The sequence below is a fragment of the Phoenix dactylifera genome, chromosome 3 (assembly GCF_051530095.1).
Source record: "Phoenix dactylifera cultivar Ajwa chromosome 3, Ajwa_hap1_PhDact_Kaust_v1.1, whole genome shotgun sequence".
NCBI classification, from domain to species: domain Eukaryota; kingdom Viridiplantae; phylum Streptophyta; class Magnoliopsida; order Arecales; family Arecaceae; genus Phoenix; species Phoenix dactylifera.
Window position 1 is genome coordinate 48,376,325 of NC_143192.1, and position 22,279 is coordinate 48,398,603.

General features: G+C 35.5%; 1 protein-coding gene across 2 annotated transcripts; it reads right to left on the reverse strand.

Moving 5' to 3' along the window:
* Positions 1 to 216: 216 nt before the first annotated feature.
* Positions 217 to 21,176, reverse strand: SRS2 (P-loop containing nucleoside triphosphate hydrolases superfamily protein). Of its 2 annotated transcripts, XM_089929739.1 has the most exons (18): positions 20,904 to 21,176; positions 20,334 to 20,811; positions 20,094 to 20,135; positions 19,807 to 19,970; positions 16,384 to 16,582; positions 13,478 to 13,534; positions 13,288 to 13,393; positions 13,065 to 13,198; positions 12,855 to 12,929; positions 12,599 to 12,724; positions 12,358 to 12,489; positions 12,177 to 12,260; positions 10,074 to 10,187; positions 9,835 to 9,935; positions 7,990 to 8,056; positions 4,525 to 4,575; positions 2,123 to 2,200; positions 217 to 483 (listed from the first exon to the last, which is right to left on the reverse strand). In XM_089929739.1, exons 1-18 carry the CDS (start codon positions 21,056 to 21,058, stop codon positions 472 to 474), a joined length of 2,175 nt encoding a protein of 724 aa, XP_089785865.1. In that variant the 5' UTR covers positions 21,059 to 21,176; the 3' UTR covers positions 217 to 471. The 2 variants fall into 2 exon arrangements, with proteins under 2 accessions (XP_089785865.1, XP_089785864.1); XM_089929738.1 differs by lacking the exon at positions 217 to 483 and having other exon boundaries at positions 1,941 to 2,200.
* Between the last annotated feature and the right edge of the window lie 1,103 nt (positions 21,177 to 22,279).

A 22,279-nucleotide genomic window follows, 5' to 3' on the forward strand; every position in this document is an offset into this window, starting at 1 on the left:
ACAAAATAAAGGAAGCATATGTAAGAAGAATTGCCGTGACCAAATAAAGGAAGCATATGTAATAAATTCAGATTTCTGTCTTGTTCGCATCATAATGCAGTTAAAGGTTGACTTTGCTGTCAAATTGGCCTCAAAAAATAATTAATTCTGTAGTGCTTTTGCTTGATTCTTTTCCATGACAGATCATTTGGAATACATGGAACTCTTATTACTATATTTCTTTTTTTTTTGGATGTATTTTTTTTGGATGTAACTCTTACAATAATATTTCTAAAACTAATTTTGAAACTGTAGAATACAAACAAGGACTTCACATTTCCCAGGAAAGCTTTGAATACAAACCTGGCACCTTCAACAATTGTAATCAAATGTTCATTTAAGAAAATAAATATGCTGCTAACAGCAACTGATATCAATACAACTTGTTGAGAAGCATATCGACTTCACAGAAAACTTTAAATGTCCTCAATATTAGCTTGCAATCTGTTAAGTTGATTTAGAAATGGCCAGCTTTGTTATAACCAAGTCAACCCAATATATACATGAATGTGAAGAATAAGTCCTTCATTAGATAAGTAAACAAAAATATTCTAAGCAGCCAGTTACATAAAATTCCTGTACCCGAAAAAAAAAATCTTGAAATTTGGATACATTGTCAATAACATATTTTGTTTTAAAACACCTCTCATTTTTATAGCATATTTCATAGCATCATATAAATTGCAAAGCCTATATCATATCAACAACAAACTTATAAATATCTTATTAAAAAACTTCAACCTTGAGTTGTTGTAAGCTTATGAAATGTTATAACTAAGATCTGTTCTAGCTGAAACATTTCCATTTTGACAAAATATTAAAACCTTACCTATTATTCACTTGTTACTCAAGTTAAATCAGCATCGTACATAACATGTCATATTTAAAATAACACATGATGCAGTTGCTGCCATTATGCAAGATTTGTGAATTGGCATCTGCCTATTATCACAATGCTCTCCGCTGTATTAGGTGGTATGATGGAGTAGCATCACGCATCATTTCAAATTTTCAGTATAGGTGATATGAGGCAGCAAAAGTCTAACTACACATATAGAGATCAATTTATCCAACATTAGTTTTCAGTCATCATTCAAGTGTATTAATTATTAGTTCCATACAAATAACATGATCTTGTTAAGGTGCTGCTAGATCATTGGTCAAGATATCATGTCATGCTGGTCCACAAGTACCGTGTACAAGATAGGGATACTTATCCCCATACAGAGCATTCTGATCCATCTCAGCGAATCTAGATCTGGACAGTGCTTGTCAATTGGATCAATGTGAATCAACACAAGCTCAATTTTGAGCCTTGCCACAAGTCTGGGAATGTGACTAGCACAGCATGGTACAGTGTGTACAATGCCAGCTTGTGACTAGGACAGCTGCAGCATGCAGTTTTTTTTAATTCGTTTCTTTAATCCAATTTAAAGAAAATCTATATTGATTTCTTGTTTAATTTTCTTTAAAAGACGTAATCATATGCAAGTTACAAGTTTAAGATAATTACTCAACACTATTGGAGTTGTATTTGTTTTGTGGATTAAGTGCCAATTGGCATGACATATACCACACCAATGTCTTACCGGTACATGATATTAGCATGGTACCTGCCACATTCCAGTATTTTGCTTGCTACCATGATAGTGCATACCAAACAGTGCCACTATAAGGCACAATGTGTGGCACTGGTTTGTAGGGCAGTAACACATGATATATTAATCCATAATTCATCCACTCAAATCAAGTTTAGGAGTTCGAATTATCTCTACTCGCCGCAAGGATGCAACTTTGGGTATGCAAGAAATACAGCTAACTTGCAAGTGTAGTGTCCATTTTTCCTTGTTGATGCGTCAGTTGAGCAAGACATGAAATATTATGTGTTCTCTTTTGAGGCGTGACCCAGCTATATTTTAATTCATATAGCAACATCCATAATCTATTTAGTTGGGGTATCAAAGGGGAAACATCGAATGTTGAAACAAAAAAATACAGAGCAAACAGCACGATAACATGTTACATATTAAAAAATATATATTTATTGAATGTGCAAAGCAGGCAAGCTTGTAGCATGACTTACAGATCTTATATCATTGTCTTCATTCAACAACTTCCCACCTTCCGCATCTACAACTGCACGTTGTTCAAGAAGGTATTTCTACAAAAAAGGTAACATTCTAAATTTGCAACAAGAAAAAATGATGACTTATATGAAATATCTTTTGGATGAGCACAATTGTTTTACTTCAGGACAATATACATGAGCACTGAAAAAAGTACATTATGTTTAACCCAATTTTTCAATAGAACAACAGAGTTCAGAAAGCCAAAATGACAGAAGTTATGCACATAACCACGGAAAAAAGGCAATTCTGCAAGAAAATATAGAAAAATGAGAGCAAGAACTTGACAATATCTGTATTGCATTACAAACAATGGGCCAAAAACAAGCAAAATGTTCTATGCAGTCATATGACATTGTACAAGGTGGTTGTTAATGGAGAGGATTGGTTAATGAAAACAATCCCAAATAATCTTACTTCATAGTTAAACTTTATTCTAGATTATGATACATTACATATGATGCCATGTAAGATGTCAAGTTCATAACCTACCAATTGGAAGCATAACAAAACAGAAATAACATATTATTGACAAAATGTTTAATAATGCAAGATCTGCGAAGCAGTGAAAAACTGATGCATTCAAAGCATGTACATGTATAGTTGATATATACTGTGCCAATTAACTACAGCAAGTGCATTATTGCCAGCATGAACTCGGTACGAGGGCACATACTTTGTATAGTTTGTGATAGCTTACATCATGTGTATTGTCCTGTAACAATCCATGACCTCACCCAAAATGGCTAGCCGGAAATTATTATTTGGGTTCCTTGATCTTGTATAAATACCCAAGATCTACCCAGCAAATAACCGATGTGGGACTAAACACACGCCCGCACGGGTCCTCACATACTCCCCCTGTTTAAGCCCTAACGTCCTTGTCAGGCTAAGGATTCACATCCATTTAAATCTATTCACAAACACCACGATCGGCCCGTGGTCAGCCCCAATAGATCCGTGTTGCAGTGTCTCCTAGCCCACATAAGTTATGGGCCGGGTCCGCTGTGATACTATTTAAGTTGTCATGCCTCCGACACGGGATCGCGAGCCGGGGTTCATGGCAACCGCCCCACACTCATAGGGAGCTCTCCCTACGAGCGTGCAAGGCATCTCAACATGATATCATAATTATGCAGCGGAATAATTAACTAATAATATGCAAACTTTATTTCTTTAACTAACACAACTAACAATGTCTCACACTTCTAACAATAGTCTAAGATAAAACATCAATTTAAATAAACCCTAATCTAAGATAACTTGTGCCTCTGTCCTTCTAGTTGCTCTCCCATAGTGTAAAACTCCGGATCAAGCTAGTTCTTCGGGTCTATAAAAATAGTAAAAAATCGTATAATGAGCTAGACAGCCTAGTAAGCAATGAACACTCCAACTAGATAAATCATGCAATAATATGTTTGTGATTAGATTTGAATGGATTTGAACCCTTAGTCTGACGAGGATGTCAGGCTTGAACGGAGGGAGTATGTGGGGACCCGTGCAAGCATGTATTTAGTCCCACATTGGTTATTCGCTGGGTAGATCTTGAGTACTTATACAGGATCAAGGAACCCAAATAATACCTTCCGGCTAGCCGTTTTGGGTGAGGTCCTGGGTTGTTATATGTCCTATATCAATATGTATCAAAGAAATATGCAATAGTACAAATTATATGCAGTGATTCTTTAAGCCCATGCTTGAATAAAATGAACCACCTTATTTCACTTCAAGCTAATCTATTACTACTCTTTGCTTTTGTTTCCTAGTTACATGTATTGAAATATTAGAAGGTGTGGTCTATAAATTAGACATAATAACAAATCAAGATTATTATTCAACATTGAAGCTAAGGTTATAATCAAGATAAATCATATTAATATAAGCTTTATATGGCACTGCTACTGCACAAGCTTTCCAGAGTACCAACAACAATGTGCAAGTAGCTACAATCTTTTTTATTGTGAAATTATAGTTTACATGTTGATTCATACTTTTCACCTAAATTTTAAAATATATTTGTCTTCTTTAATGTGTAAGCATAACTGACAATGTTAGTTGTTTGATATTAACTAGAACTATGTGATGTCCGTGTTAAACAATCATAGAACTTATATCTAGGAGAGTTTAATTCATAGATTCCTATAAAATAATTAAAAGTTGCTGATTTATATAAAAATGTCTATCTCTACCCAAAACAATGAACATCATTTTATGTTAAAAAATGAATATAGTCTTCTACTTTAGCATGCCATATGTAAATTATATTGCAAGCTTATGTATCTTTGGATGCCAATGCATGACAATTATCAGATAAAGGCATAGAGTTCTCCACTTGAATATAGTATGATAAGAGTTAAACCTGAGGTAGCATATTTGCCACAGAAGAGATGACCACCGAGATAGATTGTTCCTGGCAACACCAGCAGTAACCGTGAATTGGTATATACAAACTTTATCAAAAGATAAAGCTGCCAGATAATATATCTAAAGATTTCAGTTGTCAAGAGAAGATAACCAACAAGAATTTCTATTGAATTTTTTAAACAAGAAGAATCAAGTATACTCATGTTAAACAATTGAAAGAAAATGAGCATTGGATGGACCAAAAAAATACCTTAAATGCCAAGTTTCTTCTTTAAGAAAATGAGAGATCATGAAGCACTAATGAGAAATAAGGACTGATGCCATCGTGCTAAACTAGTACTGTGGTGCAAAATGATAATGCGATAATGAAAATGAAGGAGAACAAAAGGCAAAGGACAGACTTTTACATACAGTCAGGGCAGTGAGAAATATTAAACAGAAAAAAAACAGAAAAGAAAAGAACAAAGCAATAAGGATTCCAATAAATTGTTAAAAGGCCATAGATGAAATAAAGCTTTAAGTTGTTGGAGAAACTCTCTCTTGTAGCATTTTGTTTTCTCCAGATAAACAAATAATTCCATTATTTGGGAACTTAAGCAATCTTTTTCTCGATTGGTTTCTACTTTATCTTAATATCCCACAATTTCAGTATTTCAACTTTTGGTTTCAAAACACATTTCTTCCCACATGAAGACCAAAGAGTTTTGGTGTTTAATTCCTTTTTGCAAAGGCTAATTCAGTTCAAAACCAGCTGAGACCAAAATAAAATGATAATAAAAAACTAAAGATTAACAAAAAGAGAAAATTTAAGAAGAACATGAGAAAACTTGGGTAATTTGATAACAGTCAAATAAATATCAAACCTTTCCTTAATCATTTTTTTACATCTATAATGTGTTCTCCGTGAAGTCAAATTTCACTAAGTGTTTGCATGTTCTTCAAACAAAATACAAACTAGCTAGCTGACATAAAAAGAGGAAATTATAGATATTAATAATGCGTGCCTAATTGCCTGTTAAAATTCTAAAATGCAGCCACAATATGTAAAGAGCCAGGAGATACAGTGTAGCACCTAGGCAGTTTGTATTGGCCCAAGCAGAAGAGGAAGAGAAGGAGAAAGAGATGGTGCAGTTGGAGAGGGAGGAGAGGCAAAAGACAAAGAAGAGGAGGAAGGAGGATGGTAAGCCAAAGAGGAGGCAGAGGAGGAGAGGAAGCAAAGGAAGAGGGAGGAGAAGTAAGTGCGGAAAGTGGGGTATCACATACTGCCAGACTTGCATTCCTTTTTTTGGCTGGCTTGTATTTTTTTTTTGTTTGATGCGCATGCTGCCTGAACTGAAATGCAAGCTGCTTGGGTCATTTTGCAGCCCAGTTGCATATTGAGACAGCCTAGGCACTGCACAGGGCAACTATAGAGCTACATGTAGCTATGAATGAGCAGTCATATAGACCGCTTTCTAGAATATTGTTATGTAACAAGTCATACTTTTCAGACAATTTCCAATGTTTTCAATAAATCTCAAGAACAAGTATATGCATGTTATAGACTGTTTCCTGTTTGAAATTCTACATGAAAAACAAAATGATTTTGACAAAATGTTATGATTAAATTGGCCTGTTTTTTACCATGCACCAAGTCTTATGTAAAGGCATCATCTGCAGAATAGCTCTTTGTAACTTCTTGAACAAATCTACCAAAAATTAAGTTCACTAGACTTTAGTATTACCTATCTTAAGAGCCCATAGCTTCTTAATCACTCCAATGGTCATAGTGCAAACTCTCATTTCTCATAATGTTGGCTAATTAGGCTGCCAATTCCAAAATTGTGCACTAAATAATTTACAAATTGAACATAAATCCTTCCATATGAAAGCGCTTGAATTCAGTAGCCTCTAAACCAAGCCCTAAAGCACTTCAAGAAGCCTCCTACTGAAAGCATTCTCATCATCCACCCGGTAAATAAATGAAGCATAACTGCTCTCTGTTCAACGAACATATTCTAGGCCCCAACTGAAGATCAATATAGACTTTTAACTAAAATGATGTCTGCATAACAGATTAAGATAAGATCCATCAGAATTTGTGATGGATTTTCAGTGACAATCTAGTTTATGTTATGATATAAGAGTCGTGTTTTTCAATGGAAATCTAAATCCTTGACGATGATAGAAGTTTACTTGCTGAGCTTTGGAGTTCACCCTGTCTACTATATGATTCTCAAAGAGATAGGTGAGTGACTTTAATGGGCCTTTTGGAGAAGTGATTTCCATTACTTGAAGTTGCATTTTTGGATCTAATTATTAGAAAAGCGACATTGGAAACATAGTTTTCCATGTTGTATTGACATCAACAAACATATAGTATATCTTATGTTGTAAAGTGGATTGTCTTAAATATTTTTGGGAAATAACAAATTTTTAGTCTGATATTGCTGAATTTACAGTCATGAGAAACAAGCTCTCTTAACCCAAAAAATTTAAGCCATATATACATTGGTTTCAATTTACTAAATGTTTCATTTGAAGGGGTTCTCAAAGAACCAAAAAAAGAAACTGTTAGAGCAAATCAAATTCAACCATACTCCAAAACGAAAGTCAGCTCCAAATGATTTCTATCAAATTTAGAATCATATTGAATATTTCCCTAATGTTCTCCACTCTTTACTTCTAATCGATGATGTTCTCCCAAATTCCTCCCATATATATGCTAAGTTAGAATTTTTTCTGTTCCCAAGATAACATGAAATACAAGAACAGGATTTATTTATTATGTGTGGAAGTTTCCATGAAAAAAAAAAGATAAACATAGTCATGCTTAATCACATATTTTCAGAAGTTGACATTATTTTCCTTTATAAGTGGCATGTTGTTGTCAAAGTGAGCTTTCTTGAAAACCTTTTTACAAATTGCTATGAGCATTTTTGCTGACTTTTCTCAGAGTTTCAGATCATCATATCCAATACCTACTCTACAAGAGTGGTCTTGAGGCCATGATGCACATCATGATACCAGTCACCCATGTTAGCTTCACTCATGTCTAATGAAATTTTACATCGTTTGTTATTCCAGTTCAAACCCTGCCCATCTAGTTTAGTTACGCATCCAGCTCAACATAACCACTCCTGTTCCACTAAAGCTTGCATTGTTTTCCTGTAGTGCAAGTGCTCCTCAACTTTTAGTTTTCTCTCTTTTTTTTCAAATTCATGTTTTAATGCAGCATCTTAAAACATTCTTGGGAACATCCCATATAAATCCTTAAAGGTTCAACTGTACTATGCAATAGAACTGAAGGTCGATTTGATTATTTGATTGTTATTCTACAGAAAGGTTTAAGACATGCATAAATCATTACAATTTTCTTTAATTCAACCATACGGGAAGCTTAAAAGAATGCAGAGCATTCTGTCAATCAGCAATGAAGATACATATACATATAGGAGGTAGAAGACCATTCGTTCCTTACTCTTCTTACAAGCTTGGATAGCATGTCTAGTGTGGACAAAACTTTACGTCCTTGAGTAAGTTGAGTCCTGCAACCACAGGTACAGGATTGAGTACAATGATGTAGAAGCGTAAAGGTAAAGCAACAAACAGTATTCAAAATTGAGATGTAAGGCTCAAAATGAAAAGGAAACACCTTGCATCATGTCAAAAATAGTAATGAGAGAGGCAAATTATTGTAATGACCAAAATGAAGAGCCAAAAAGGAAATGGCTTGCCTATGCATCATGTCATCCAAAACAGATAGGTGACACAGCACATACAATGTTTTCCTGTGATTTATGAGTGAGAAGCATCCAAGACAACTAAATTTGGTTTCTATGTGTTAATTCTGTTTGTCCCACCTATTTTGGGATGACTTGGAGCACAAGTAAGGAAGTTGCCAGATGAAAGACTATTTTTTTACTAATGGTCATTTTAGATGCAATATTTTTCTTTTTTTTTAAGAAAAGAGAGAAAGGGAGAGAGGCCACCTGCAGGATAAGTATCAATGGTTAAAATTTTGGGGTTGCACAAACCAAGAATCAGACCCAGAACTTCTTATTGCTAAGCAAAGAGGTGTGACCACTAGGACAAGCCCATATTCGCATTTTAGCAATAATATGAACCTAAGTAATTTAGATCTTCATCTTGAAAACCCCAACTTTTTAGAACAGTCAAATCTGACCACAAATACAGTTAACTGTAGTTACTGTACCATAATTCTCTTCCCCTCTCTCTATTTACACACACATAGGGATGTCAACAGGGTGGGTCGGGCCTAGGCTCAAAGCAAACCAAGGATTTGAAGCTCAGGTTCAAACCAGCCCAACCCAAACCAGGCTGCAGCTTGACCCAACTTGGTTTAATTTTTCAGGCTGGGCCATGCTCAAACCAGGCTCTGTTTATTTTTAGACCAAAATCTCATCCCAGGTCTGGCCCAGATTAATCGAGGTTCATAAAAATTAGGCCATTTGGCTTTTAGGCTGAAAAGTCCAGCACGAGCCAGTTTTTCTCTACTAGGTTAGTTGAGCCACTTGGATTGGCCCAACCCATTGGCTGCCCTAAACACATAAAAAGGTTTTCTATGAGAAAATGAAAACTATTAGCCCTTCACAAGGCTTATGAATAAGTGATTGTCCGATAACGAACATTCATCTTTCTACTAAATAGGATCTATTGAACTCATAATTTATTAGATAACTGTTATGAATGTCAACTAGGTATCATGAGTAAATTCATCACAGTTGTTCAATCATTTGATACACACACTACTGCTGAAATGTTCAAGACAAATCCATATTGAAAGCTGGCTTGGATCAGGTTCAGATTCTGCTATCCATATTACTTTGGGATTGATTTAAGAGCAAAAAGTACAATCAGATACATATCTTATCACAATGCAAACTAATAGATGTGGTCTACTAAAGAATCAAACGAAATGTAAATCTTTGACATCCAACATATGACTATGTTCCCGATTTACATAGAAAAGAACCCCTCTACTTAATTGTATTTTTTTTGTTGTGATTTAGTTCCTTTAAGTTTATTATAGCATAATGACCAACACCCACCTGCTAATATCAGCAGCATTACTAGGCAAGCATCAAGTTTCAAGTTTCCAATTGTACACCATCTTAAACTGTGAATGGAACTCTAGTCAAATATTATGACATTGGATTCACCTTCTTTATCACTATGATTTCAACAAGAAGGCTATAATGTCAAGTGATTAAAAAGAATGATGCTTAGATTATCAAGTCTGCAGAAATTCTTTGGTAAGAGTATTGTTTGCACACATAGTACTAAGTTAGACGGAATAAAAGACCTTTTGAAGGTACCCGAGATCTTTGCACCAAAGATGTCGCTTGCAGCTGAGAAAAAGCTACATTTCCTAGCTGAGGATATCTTTTCAACATAATCAACAACCTACAGGACACAACTCCAACAAAAGCTGAATAATTATAAACCTGATAAAGCAAAGGAACCACTGACAAAGGGCCAGATTACATAAATATAGCAGCAGAAGGGAATTGATAGGCAGGAAGGTGAAGAGGGGAAAAGCACCGTTTTCTTTTCTTCTTTATCACCAGGAAAAAGTGCCTTGAAGGCTTGACGAAATGGACCATCATCACAACCAGGTAATGTCGTTTTTAAAACTGCCATTATTGCTTTGATTACCTGCAATAAAAACGAGCACCCTATTAATCCTCCTTGTAATTACCTGAGTATGTAAATTTTAACATTTACAGGTGATCATGTTGGTCATTTTTATAAATATAGGAACAAATATGAAATAGAAGTTTCTAAAGAAGCTATATTTAAAGGATAATATAGATGCTAAGACAATGCATTCTGATAGTGCAAGGCACCTGACGACAAGATGAAGACAAAGTACACTATTGTGATCAAATGGCGAAACAAGAAGATATCCCGGATCTAATTTTAGAATTGGCAGCTTCAGCAGTTTCACTCCAAGTTTCAGACTCAGTTCAAAAAAAAAAAAAAATTAAAAAAAAAACGGGACAAGTTATTTCACAGCATTCTATTTATTTTAAGTCATCTAGAGTCATACTTGATAGTATTTGGATAGTTTCAGGTTCAAACTAAATTTCGTTGAAGCTTAATGCATTAATCATATCACATGAATGCACTGATATATGGAGTAAAGTATCAGAAATCACTTAATCATGCATAAATTAATAAGACACAAGCACATAAAATTATTTCCATATCTCACTCTCCAAAATACCACCAAAGCTCCTAGGCATGCACAAACATCTTTACTTCTACATATTGCAGTGGTGTTTACAACTCAAAAAAAAAAAAAAAAGAAACATCAAAATTGCATCTTACCCTCTTCAATAATAAAGTATAATACCAAATTAACATGGCTTAGATCACTAGAGCCTACGTAAATGTGTGGATGAATTGCATTAATGAAGTCTATAAAATTATACATATTTATTTATGAAACAAAAAACTAAAAATAAAAAATAACATTTTTGGTCAGTTTCAGCCGAAACCAGCCAAAACTGATCAAAACCGAAAATTTCAATCGGTCTTGGATCAGTTTCTGCCAACGCTTCAGGCCTTGAAGATAGGAAGTACTACATCATAAGGAGTGGAAGATATTAGCTAGTACTAATGCATTATGCAATAGGCATTTTACTGTCCATAATATCCAAAACGCTGAAAGCAAATGACTATAGAACATGGAACGAGAGCAATGAATGAATCATAGATGTAATTTCAGACTCTAGAATCCCCATGGCTGTTGGAGCTTCAAGGTGACAGATTAGATATTAGAAATGTGAGTTGTGAGTCAAAGTAAAATAAGCATTCACCTCTTCCTAAATGATTGTATAGTTAAAACTTTAACAGCTACACACATGCATGGATGTGTGCATACAAAATGTGCAAGCATCATCAATAAAATCTGCCGTAAAAGAATTAGATGATCATATAACTACCGAAAGGATTAGACCAAACTGTCAGGACATTTACTTTCATTCCCACGACTTTTATTCAAGGACCTAATGCATTCTCTAAATCATTATAAGAAACTGCTACAAGGACAAGAATTCAATCATATTGGTGGAATAAAACTTCCAGGTGATATGGCTTTTCAGAATCACAATCAATCTCGATCATAGGCATAAAAGAATGTGATCCAATGCTTCAAAGAAGCAAAGAAATGATCATCAAGGTCATCATATTACTAGAGTTAAAAATCCATTAGGTATGTGCAGACTGAGCATGTGGATATACCAATTGTTAGCCTATTACAAAAACTTACTATAAAATAGACAGAGATGGATACAGAGAGAGAGAGAGAGAAAGACAAAAGGTAGGACGTACATAGCTAGCGATCAATATCAGCTAGTCTGGCAATCATGCCTCAAGTTGGTTTAGAATGATGTGTATTGTGTTTGTATAAGCACAAGTTTGACAGTGAAAAATGGCTGGCAAAACAGGCTAAGATTAGGTCAAACTTGTGACCCCAAAGCATGCAAGGTAGATTTGGCTTCATCACAATATGAGGATACTTGCTATAATGCATCACTGGTGGGACTTATAAATACAAGAGTTAACGCAATGGTCCAAATAAACCAGATCATGGCCAATGAAATTTATCAAATAGTAAAAAGTCAAGCAAGAAATGACAACCTTTTTCCTGTAGAAGGCCACTCCATGAACGTTGAAGGGTATTTTCCTGTTGCGGAAGCACATCTGAAATGCTTTGCCAGTAATCTGCATGATATGAGAATATTGGACATATATAGAATATAGATCATGCAAGAAATCCATGAGCTCTCAACAAAAAAAAAAGGAAAAAGAGAGAGTTTACTTGTCTTCTGTAAAGGACTGCCACATTGCCAAATGAGGAGTTAGCAGCTGAATCGTCAGAAGTGATTTCCAAGATTTTATCAACAACAAATGCGCATTGTGCATCTTCATTATAGCATTCCTTAACAGTAATCTAAATATGGTGAAGGCCGAACAAGTCAAATATAATATTATGATAATTTTGAACATCAAGCAAAATATTGACACATAAAGTCCAAGAACCAGAACTCAGAGAAGGATACTTTGCAACCAGAGGAATTGTCAGTTTCAACTTTCTTAAGATGGCAACGTTTGATGTTATTGTGAATAAGAGAAGATGCTGCCTCAACAATACACCGTGTAGAGCGATAATTCTTGTTTAATCTAACCTGCAATTGTCAACATGAAAAAAAATTCAAAACATATGCGATAAAAGAAAAGCTTGATGATCAATGTTGAATTCTAGTACTCATATTAGTTGGAGAGCCATGAATGAAATAAAACCTATATGGCACTGACCTCTTTGTGAGTTGGAAAATCCCTACGAAAGGAGTCAAATCCGCAAACATTAGCACCATTGAAACTGAATATGGACTGAAAGACAATTAGGAATTGAATGATTTTAGAAATGTAAACTCTAAAATTTCAAAAAATAAATAAAATTGTTTGAAAAAACAGCTAGAAATCCTCCAAGAACAACAGTTAAATACAAATCAAATTGAAACTCACCTGATCTTCATCTCCAACAATAGTTACATGTTTGTGAGAGGCTAGAATCCTTAAAAGACAATACTGCATAGAACTTGTATCCTGAAACTCATCTACGACTATGGCCTTCCATGTTTCCACACACTCCTTAAACACTGAAAGATTGCAGTCTTGAGTTAATTTTCACAAAAGAAAAACAAATAAAGCACGATATTGCCTAGTATAGTTTAAGCTCAATCATAACCTTCAGGAAAATCGGTTAGTAGCTTCACTGATGAGCTGATGAAGTCATGATAGTCCAAAGCATCGCACGACGTGAGTATGTTGTTGTAATGTCTAAGAACCATAGCCTGATTGAGATCACCAAAATAAGGACTTCAAATCTGTTATCCAATTTGGCATTTAAGTATTTGCATTAGAAAACACCAGCTTACTCCTATCTCATCACCCATTTTTTGACATTCTTCAGGAGTTCCCCCAGAAGCTTTAGCCTGAAAAGAAACATTATATCATAGTATCAATATCGTAACTCAAATGTACTTACTTACGTAGTAAAGAAATTTGTTGCCTGCATACAAGTATTCTATATTCCCATTTTAAAACAGGAAGTTGTTTTCTCACTCAATCAAACTAGTTCCAGAGCATAACAAATATCTACTATTTTAGTTGATAAATTAACTTTAACTCTCTATATAAAATTTCAAACTATTTCCTACGAGACAATTACAACTTAAAATTTGTGCTACTGACAAAAATCTCCAGACGACAAAACATGCCTCAGAAAAAGACCATCATTAACTTCATCATAACACATACAGAACCAGTAATTCGTAGCAAAACCATTATACTAACAAATATGTTAGCAATATGATAATAAAAGACCATGGAATCATGCCATATGCATAGTTCGGTAACCAATGTGTGACCATATTGTTAGAGCTGAATAATATCACTGTCTATAGTTACACAATGACATGTCTACTGAACAAAATGGAAAATGTCAATCCATAATAGTTACAAAAAATAAATGGAAACTGAAGCCTAACCCTTCAAGCAACATTATTTGGTCTTAGTTGATAACAAGGTGCCACTTTAAGTTTGATAGCACATTTAAGTCAACTTGAATTAGAGATATCTTGTAATCAAATGGTCAAGCCAAGTTGTATAATCCAAAGTTGGAAAAATATGTTGTTGAAAAGCCACTGTTTGTAAAATACTTGAGTACTGAAAATTTGAGTAGCAACCTGTGATACAATTATAAACAATTTTTTCTAAAGGACAAGGAGGTCAGGAGATTTTAGAGTTGGAGAATACAAGTAGAAGATAAATTGGGACAAACTAAGTAGGATGGATTTAAAAAGTAACATGTTAGAGAGGACAAAGACAAAGCATCAACAAAGATGAAGACTAATTATGATAATTTGATCCAACAAAGAAAAAAAAAAAGCAAAGTTGTAAGGTGAAGATAAGACTCACATCATAAGGTGCAAACTTCTTGCACTTTGTTTAGAACAGCTAAGCCATGTGAAAATACAAAGTATCTGTTCTAAACAAAGTAAAGGATATAAATGTTGTGTCTAGACTTGGTTGTTGTAACAATCTTTGCAAGTAAGGATCCAAACAAATATCCCACATGTACACAGAAAAAGGAATTACATGCCACTGGCACAAGGCATGCTAGCATAGCACTCGTTCTGTTGTTCCATAACAGAACAACAAAAGGGGGCTGAAAGTTAATTATTTTAAAAATATAAAAAAGAGATATAATGGGTCTCATGCTGACCGCATGTTGATATTCATACCAGCCTGATCTGGTATGTGCCAGTTGGCATGGACTCACATGTGCGGCCACTTAAACCTTGGAGCAAACCTTGAAGCAAAAATACCAAAATGTGGCATGTCTTGGCTTACTATCACTATAATTTAGTGTTTACATTTTTGAAGTGTTAATTAATATGCTATCATACATGAGTCTGGCAGTTAAATCACAAACTATAATCAATATTAAAAATTATTAAGAAAAACCCTACCTTCATTTATTGAAGGGATATTCAAGCCTAAAATTATGTGTCCAACAAAAGGAATAAAATGTTGCACAGGGTGTGAATTTCAAAAGATCTTCTTCACAAGATGTGTAGCCTCATGAAATAGAGCCCCTTCCCTGAGGCATAAGACATTTATAATACAACTCAATCATTTAATGTTGAAGTTGAACAATTGTAATATAGGCCCTCAATGCACATCATGAGGAGGTTGATGAACAAATGTTTAAAAGGGCAAATAGAGATTTCATGAACTTACCTATGGAGGATGAAAGCCTGAACCGGAATTAACAGAGGATGGAATACATGAAGACAAACATATATTTATCGGTAAACTCTTAATAGCAATGTTCCTTGGATTTCCTGATATGCAGACAATTAAGGGATCCTAAAAACCCTCATTCCACAATGGAATAAATTTCATGTTGGTGTACAGCACTTCTAGCAAACTCAGTCAGATCTCAACTACATCAAGCAAGGGCCTTGTTAGTGGTTCAATTAATTTATAAAATCATAGAACTCTATATAATGAGAATAGCTTTGCCATTAGTATGCTTGCATGAACATGTCAACAAAAAAGCATTTATATAAGCAAATCCCTAGTAAAGAAAGTTGTAGAGGATACATGAAGATATAATAAATTAGATTACTTCTAACAGCCAGAAACCCATAATACCAATGACATTGGGTATGAGGAATAGATTCGAAAGCATTGACGCAAACAGAGAAGACTACTATTTTTCAGTTCTCTAGCTTATGTCTAGGATAGGTTCCAGTACTGGTCAACCCAGAAAATGAGCATTAACTTACTTTCTCATTCCACATTCCACAATTATATATTATTTTCTGTAATTAACTGCATGTAATAATAAAATAATTTTTCCATGTCTCCATTGAGAGAAAAATATCATGAAAATTAAGCTGTTAATTGGTAACTATTGGAAAGTCTATAAGATCACACAAAGTAAAATATTATATCTTTGAGTTCAATAAGGCATGGCAGAAACCTACATATTTAAGTAAAGCACCATTTTTACAAAGTTCATCAAGTAAAGAAAAGCATAGCAAGATGTATGTGTTTGCAGAAAATTTGCCTTTTAAAAGCATCAAAGGAATTCCTAAATCCAAAAAGAACAGTAACTAGACTGTTGCAAGAGACTGACACCACAATCCTTTCTTTTTCCATCAAACAAATACAAAGGAAAAAACCTTACAAACTATTATTCAGTCTGAAATATGATATCCATGTGGAAATATAAAAGTGACCAATTTGTATTTTGCAGGTATGACAGATGCACCTGTGTCACAAACTTTTGCCATTTTTTTGACTTCTCTTTAAAAGATTGTGCAGTATTACCACTAGTAAATTCATCAAGCTTGTGACCTGCACTTTCTCGTCCATTTTTTTTCCCATTCTCGACGAGGCGCAAGGCCTCAATGACTGCTCGTCTTTGTTGCCCATGTCCATATATTAGGAATTCAGGTGTGCGGCCCAACCTATAATGCATAAAGTAAAAGTCAAACACTATAGGAGTTGCATTAATTGCAGCCAAACTTCTTAGATACTATGCATTATATATTAATGCTCGAATAGCAAAAGTAGTTAAAGATGTGCAATGTAATGGTCTAAAGTTATAACACATAACAAAAATGATTGACGGAAGGGAGGGACTGGATGTCCAAGCTCCAGAGGAATAATATACAACATGACATAAAGATCATTTTAGTTATAGTATTACTGTAATCTAAACCCAATTGTTACTTTCTAAAAAAAAGGAAAAAAGACAGATTACTCGGTGGATTCACATGCCTATGTTGCATTGTCTGACATATGCATCTAATGATATCTATATCATATGGTGATATTAGGACAATCATTAACAAATAAATCAGTCAAGATTTCTAGTTTAGTTGTCAGTCAAGATTTCTAGTTTAGTTCTCAAAGAGATTACTTAGAGGAATGTGATCCAATATTTCAGGTGCACCAGTTTTGACTCTCAATAAAATTAGCACATATACCCCTCAATGATTTAGTATCTAGCCAGATGAAAGAGCTTCCCAGATCCAGCTGTCAATGTTAGAACCTATTAAATAACCTTATTTTACATTAAAAAAAGATTTCTTTTTTTTATTTTACATTCCTAACATGTCGTTAAAGAAGAGCTCGCATAAAACATATAAACATGGATGTAGGTGATAGCAATGATATTGACAATTGCATATACAATCATATCCATATGTCTGCATACGTAGATGAGTAACCCTTTTGTCACCCATAAATAGAGTTTAAAAATTTGCCATGTCCAACACCCATAAGTCATCATGAAATTTGTCTCTGTTGAATATCAAGTAAGCCAGGTGCAATAGAGTATTTTTGAACACCCATAAAAATAGGCATTACAAGAACTGTTTTTTTGAACAAAAAATTTGTTTTCCATATTATTTGGAAGACTTCAGACCATTAAAAGTCTGACTTGTTATGTCCGCATGTTTAGTCAAAAAAGATAGAATATCTCCACTAAGGAGGAAGGTGGAGATGCATAACAAACTTGCAGTAACTCATCTTTATCTTTCCAAAGATCATATAGCTAATCCTAATATATAAATTTAATCCGAAAAAGGGAGAAAGAATTATCTTTCTCTCAAGAGGTGGGCATTCCTACTTTTACAGAAGGGCATGAGCCTACTCAAACCCAAAAGCTTCCTTGCAAAGTACCAGCTTAGCAATGTTTTTATGCTAATGGAACAAAATAGTTTTCAATAAAGCTTTCTTGACCACAACCTGGGAACATTTTCTTTTTTGATGGAGTAAAAGAGATTTTGAAATGGCTAATAATTCCAAATATCAGTTTTCTTACATGCATGCATACACATATACACACATTCATATATAAGTGCATTTCAAATGGGGCTCTATTTCATCATCAAGTAGCTTAATATAACAATCAGATAACCATCAGTTGTCCCAGTGGTCTAAGCTACTAGGCCAGTTTGTACTTAAGGTTGGCTTTAGGCATGTTCCAGTCAAAAAAAAAAAAAAAGAGGTAAAAAGTGGTTCCTGGACCCTGGTGTCCTAAAAAATTAGTGAGAGGCTTATTCATGCAAAACCCTTTAGTAAATATGTTCTGTAACTTAATTTATAGAAAAATGAAAACTTGCAAATCAAGGAGCCTGACTCAGGTCGATTTTGTTATAACTAAAATTCAGCACTTGCAATGCACTTGTAATGTAAAAAGATGCAAGAAACCCCACAAGAAAGGGAAAAAAAGGAAAGAAAAATAAAAGAAAAGAATCCTGTAGCAAGTTGCATTGGACATGAATGAGGAGTTGTTGAAGCAGACATATAAACAGATAAACTCAGGAATTGTAGTTAATGTATAAGAGTAGACAGCATCCCCATCTTGTCCCTTCACTTAATATCCTCGAATTCTCGAGAATGGGGATAATTCTCTCTTAACCATTTAGAACTCATCATATTATGAAAAGAGAACATTTTCTATCTCCATTCCATGCAATTTCTACAAAATGTAGTCTTATTTTCATCAATTTTGAGCAATGTGGAAAATGGAACCCACAAAGGATGAGATCAAAGATATAAATTTGAGGAAAACATAAGAATTTATCAGCATGAACAACTGCAATAGAAAGAGGCTGATGTCAGAAGGCAACTAGGATCTCAATGCAAAACACCAATAACTACCCATTAGAAGTGGTGCCTAATGACCTTTTCTCATCTAGATGCCTGCTGAGAATCTAACATGGATAAAAGACAGACGTTTCTTTCAGTAAGGATATTTCTGTAGACTATAGTTGTCCACTCTGATTTTCTACCAAGGAGTACTAGTGAATTTTTTTTAGGGTTAAAATGAGGCTTTTTACAGCTACTTTCTATTTTTCGATATCATAGAAGGGTTTCGCATAAAAAAATAGTTAACATAGGAATAAGTATTAGCAAAATATTATGTACTGCAAAGAAAGGGAGTTTGGAAAGGTGTTTAAAAGTGTTCTTTTTCTTGAAGTTTGAAAAAGACTTTTTTGTGAAATTTCAAATGGGACTCATTAGTGAGAAATAAGTGAGCACATAACTACTACTACTACTACTAAACCATTAATGTATGGAATAAGATACATGACTCCGCTATAAATTCTTTCAAGAACTTCTTGAAGCAGATTAAATATATAATGTGATTTACCATTTGATAAAAGTTGTTTCCAGATACTATGGCACTAGAGGATTAGGATGAAATAGGATTGAGAACTATATTGAAATTATGTAGGAAATTAATGTAGGATTAGTTTAGTTATTCATGGAAAAGCAATTCTAGGATTGAGATTAGGAAAAGTAATTCTAGGATTGCGATTAGGATACTATGGCTTATATATGAAGAGGAAATACCACTCTAAAAATACTGAAATATCAATCGGAGTTTCTGGTTTTCATTTTTTGCCTCCTCATTCAAAATAAATTTTAGATCTATCCGTGTCAGGAATTTCCTTATCCAGAGTGGATCTGTATGACATATTAATAAAATGTTTAGAACTATTCATGAAGCATCCCTGTGACATTTTCTGCTCGTGCCTGGTTATAGCCCTCGTATATATATTCATGTAAAATCCTAAAGGAACATATTTTGCAGAGCCACTTTATGCAATAAGGTTTTTTTCGTACAAGAGAATAGAAGTGCCAAAATAAACAAAACCTCAAATTCACAGTAACCTACTTTTCAGCGTGTGTCCTACAGAGCTGCAGACAGAACGAGTGAAACGTGCTGATTGCTAGTTCCTTTGCAACCGCTTTTCCCACCACTGCTCCAATTCGATCCCTCATCTCAGAAGCAGCAGCAGTCGTGAATGTCATTGCAAGAATGTTGGAGGGGCCAATTCCCTGGAGGTAAAGAGACGGGGAAAAAAGATTTTTTAATGACATCTGAAACAGTAAAAGCAATGGAAGAAGGAACTGTACCATGACACACTACAAGTTTTATAACGCTAGCAACAAAAACCGTACCTCTTTGAGTAGTGTCAACACCCGCCCAACCATAGTTGATGTCTGACATGCACACCATCGGTCGTCAGTAACAAGAGAAAACGCAAAATATTAAATCAAGAAAGCATTTTTTTTGGTGTTTCTAGATTCCAGAAAATGTCAGAAACAAGCGCAAACACAAATATGATATTTAATGGAAAGGGAAAAAAAATCAAGAAAACAGTTCTTGGGTGCTACTAGCTCCAGAAAAAGAGATCAGACCTTTCCGCTTCCCGGGCCTGCTACAATCATCAATGGAACAGAGATGTCCCAACAAGCTGCCTCCCTTTGTGCATCATTCAGCGATTTCATATAATCATAGTACTTCTGAGGCACAGAACCATCATCCGTGTCTTGAAACAGATCCGTACGTTCCTGCCTCAGCTGCTCCCTATCTTCTCCAGCACTCGTATCACGCACCATGCTCTCCGGGCTGGACCTCTGTTTCTTCGCTGTGGACCTCTCTTCACACAGGGCATCCACTTCTTGCAAGAATGCCTCATCAAGCTCATCGTCAAGAAAACCAGCACTACTGTGTGGGGACACTGCAACATCTCGAAAACGATTACAATTTTCTGGGGGCCTAGCTGGGGTGGAGTACCCATCTTCAATCGGGACCCTATTCTGAATCTCCGCAAGCGGAACCGTGGCAATGGGTGAGGCATGGAGCAACGGGATCGAAGAATTCGTACTCGTACATCTGAAACAAAGATTCCAAGAAAAGGTGAGTCGGCGAATCAAGAAGTGTGAAAAGAGTGAAAACCAGAGAAAAGAAGGAGAGGGGACATGAACTTGGGGGTGGGAAAGGGGGAAGGGGATTCTTGGGGCCTTTTTCGAGAGAAAAGGGGCTTCGTGGCTCGGAAGCTCCGAGTGATTCGAGGCCTTTGCTCGTCGGTGACCGCCATTAATGGGGGCTGGATCGGCCGAGGAGCGTTTTCTTGATCCATTTTTATTGAATGATTGGGAGAGAAGAGGAAGGTGGAAAGGGACGGGAGGAGGAGGAAGAGGGATGGGGAAGGAGAAACCCTAGAAGGCGATGGCGGTGGTCGGACGGTGGCTGCGGTCGGGCTGAGGTCTCACAGGCAGCTTTATAGAGGCCGTGGGCTTGGCTTGGGGGAAGAGCGGGACGGTGGAATTCGAATCAGCCCGCCCGTTGGCTCCGACCGGCTTCGCGTTTCTTGGTTTGGACAGCTGGCTTCTTGTTTAAAGTTCGTCGCCGTTCCGCCACAGGCAAATTGGATAAAATCAGGGGTGCGGATAGGTTTGGATCGGGTTTGGTCACGTCTATGCCCTGGTCTAAAAATATATCTGAGATCGAAAACTGAATTGGATTAGAACTTTATTTGCTGCTTCGAGACTCTTAAGGAAAACATCATTAGCCTCCAATATATAGATGGTACCATAAATTTCTTTAACCTCTTCGGCCGTTTTTTTTTAACTATCATTCCAAATTTCACTGAATTCTAACCGGTTTTTATTGGTGACAATTCACTGAAAGCTGACCTCCTAGCAAGCAATTTGGATTTCCACACCTCCAACTATCTAGTCACTTACCTTGGCCCATCCTTATCCCCTGTCTATCTAAAAGAAGTCCATAGGCAACCCTATCATAGACGAACTCGATGTCAGATTAGCTGATCGAATAGGCATTTTCCTCTTTTTAGTATGAGACTTATCTTGATCGACTCATTTCTCGTTAGGTATGCAAGTGGATCGAGTTGGATTTGCCTGCTTGACGCCGACCCAACCTGGTTTTTTATACGAGTCTGGTTATTGGATTTGGACCAAATCCAATAAATAATTGGGTTGGGTCGAGCATGTCCGATGACAATATTTTGGGCTTGACGAGTTGTTTGGATCATATCGAAGTCATGTATGACCTAGACTTGATAAATAATATTCAAGTTTGGATCAGGTCCAATTTTGATCTAGGTTTACATTTGTTTGTTAACAAGATTTTTTATGAATGAAATCCTGTTTTCACTTTTGAATCAAATTAGACTGCCATACAATTATTTGCTCACATATTCCCAATTCCATGATTAATGCTCTGCTTCAAGAGGTCAATAACCTCATTGGTTGGACTTTTTTAATGTAACAATATCGATTTAAAGAAGAAATGACCCGGAGTACTTCTCATTAGATAGACTTTCTTAATGCGACAAGAT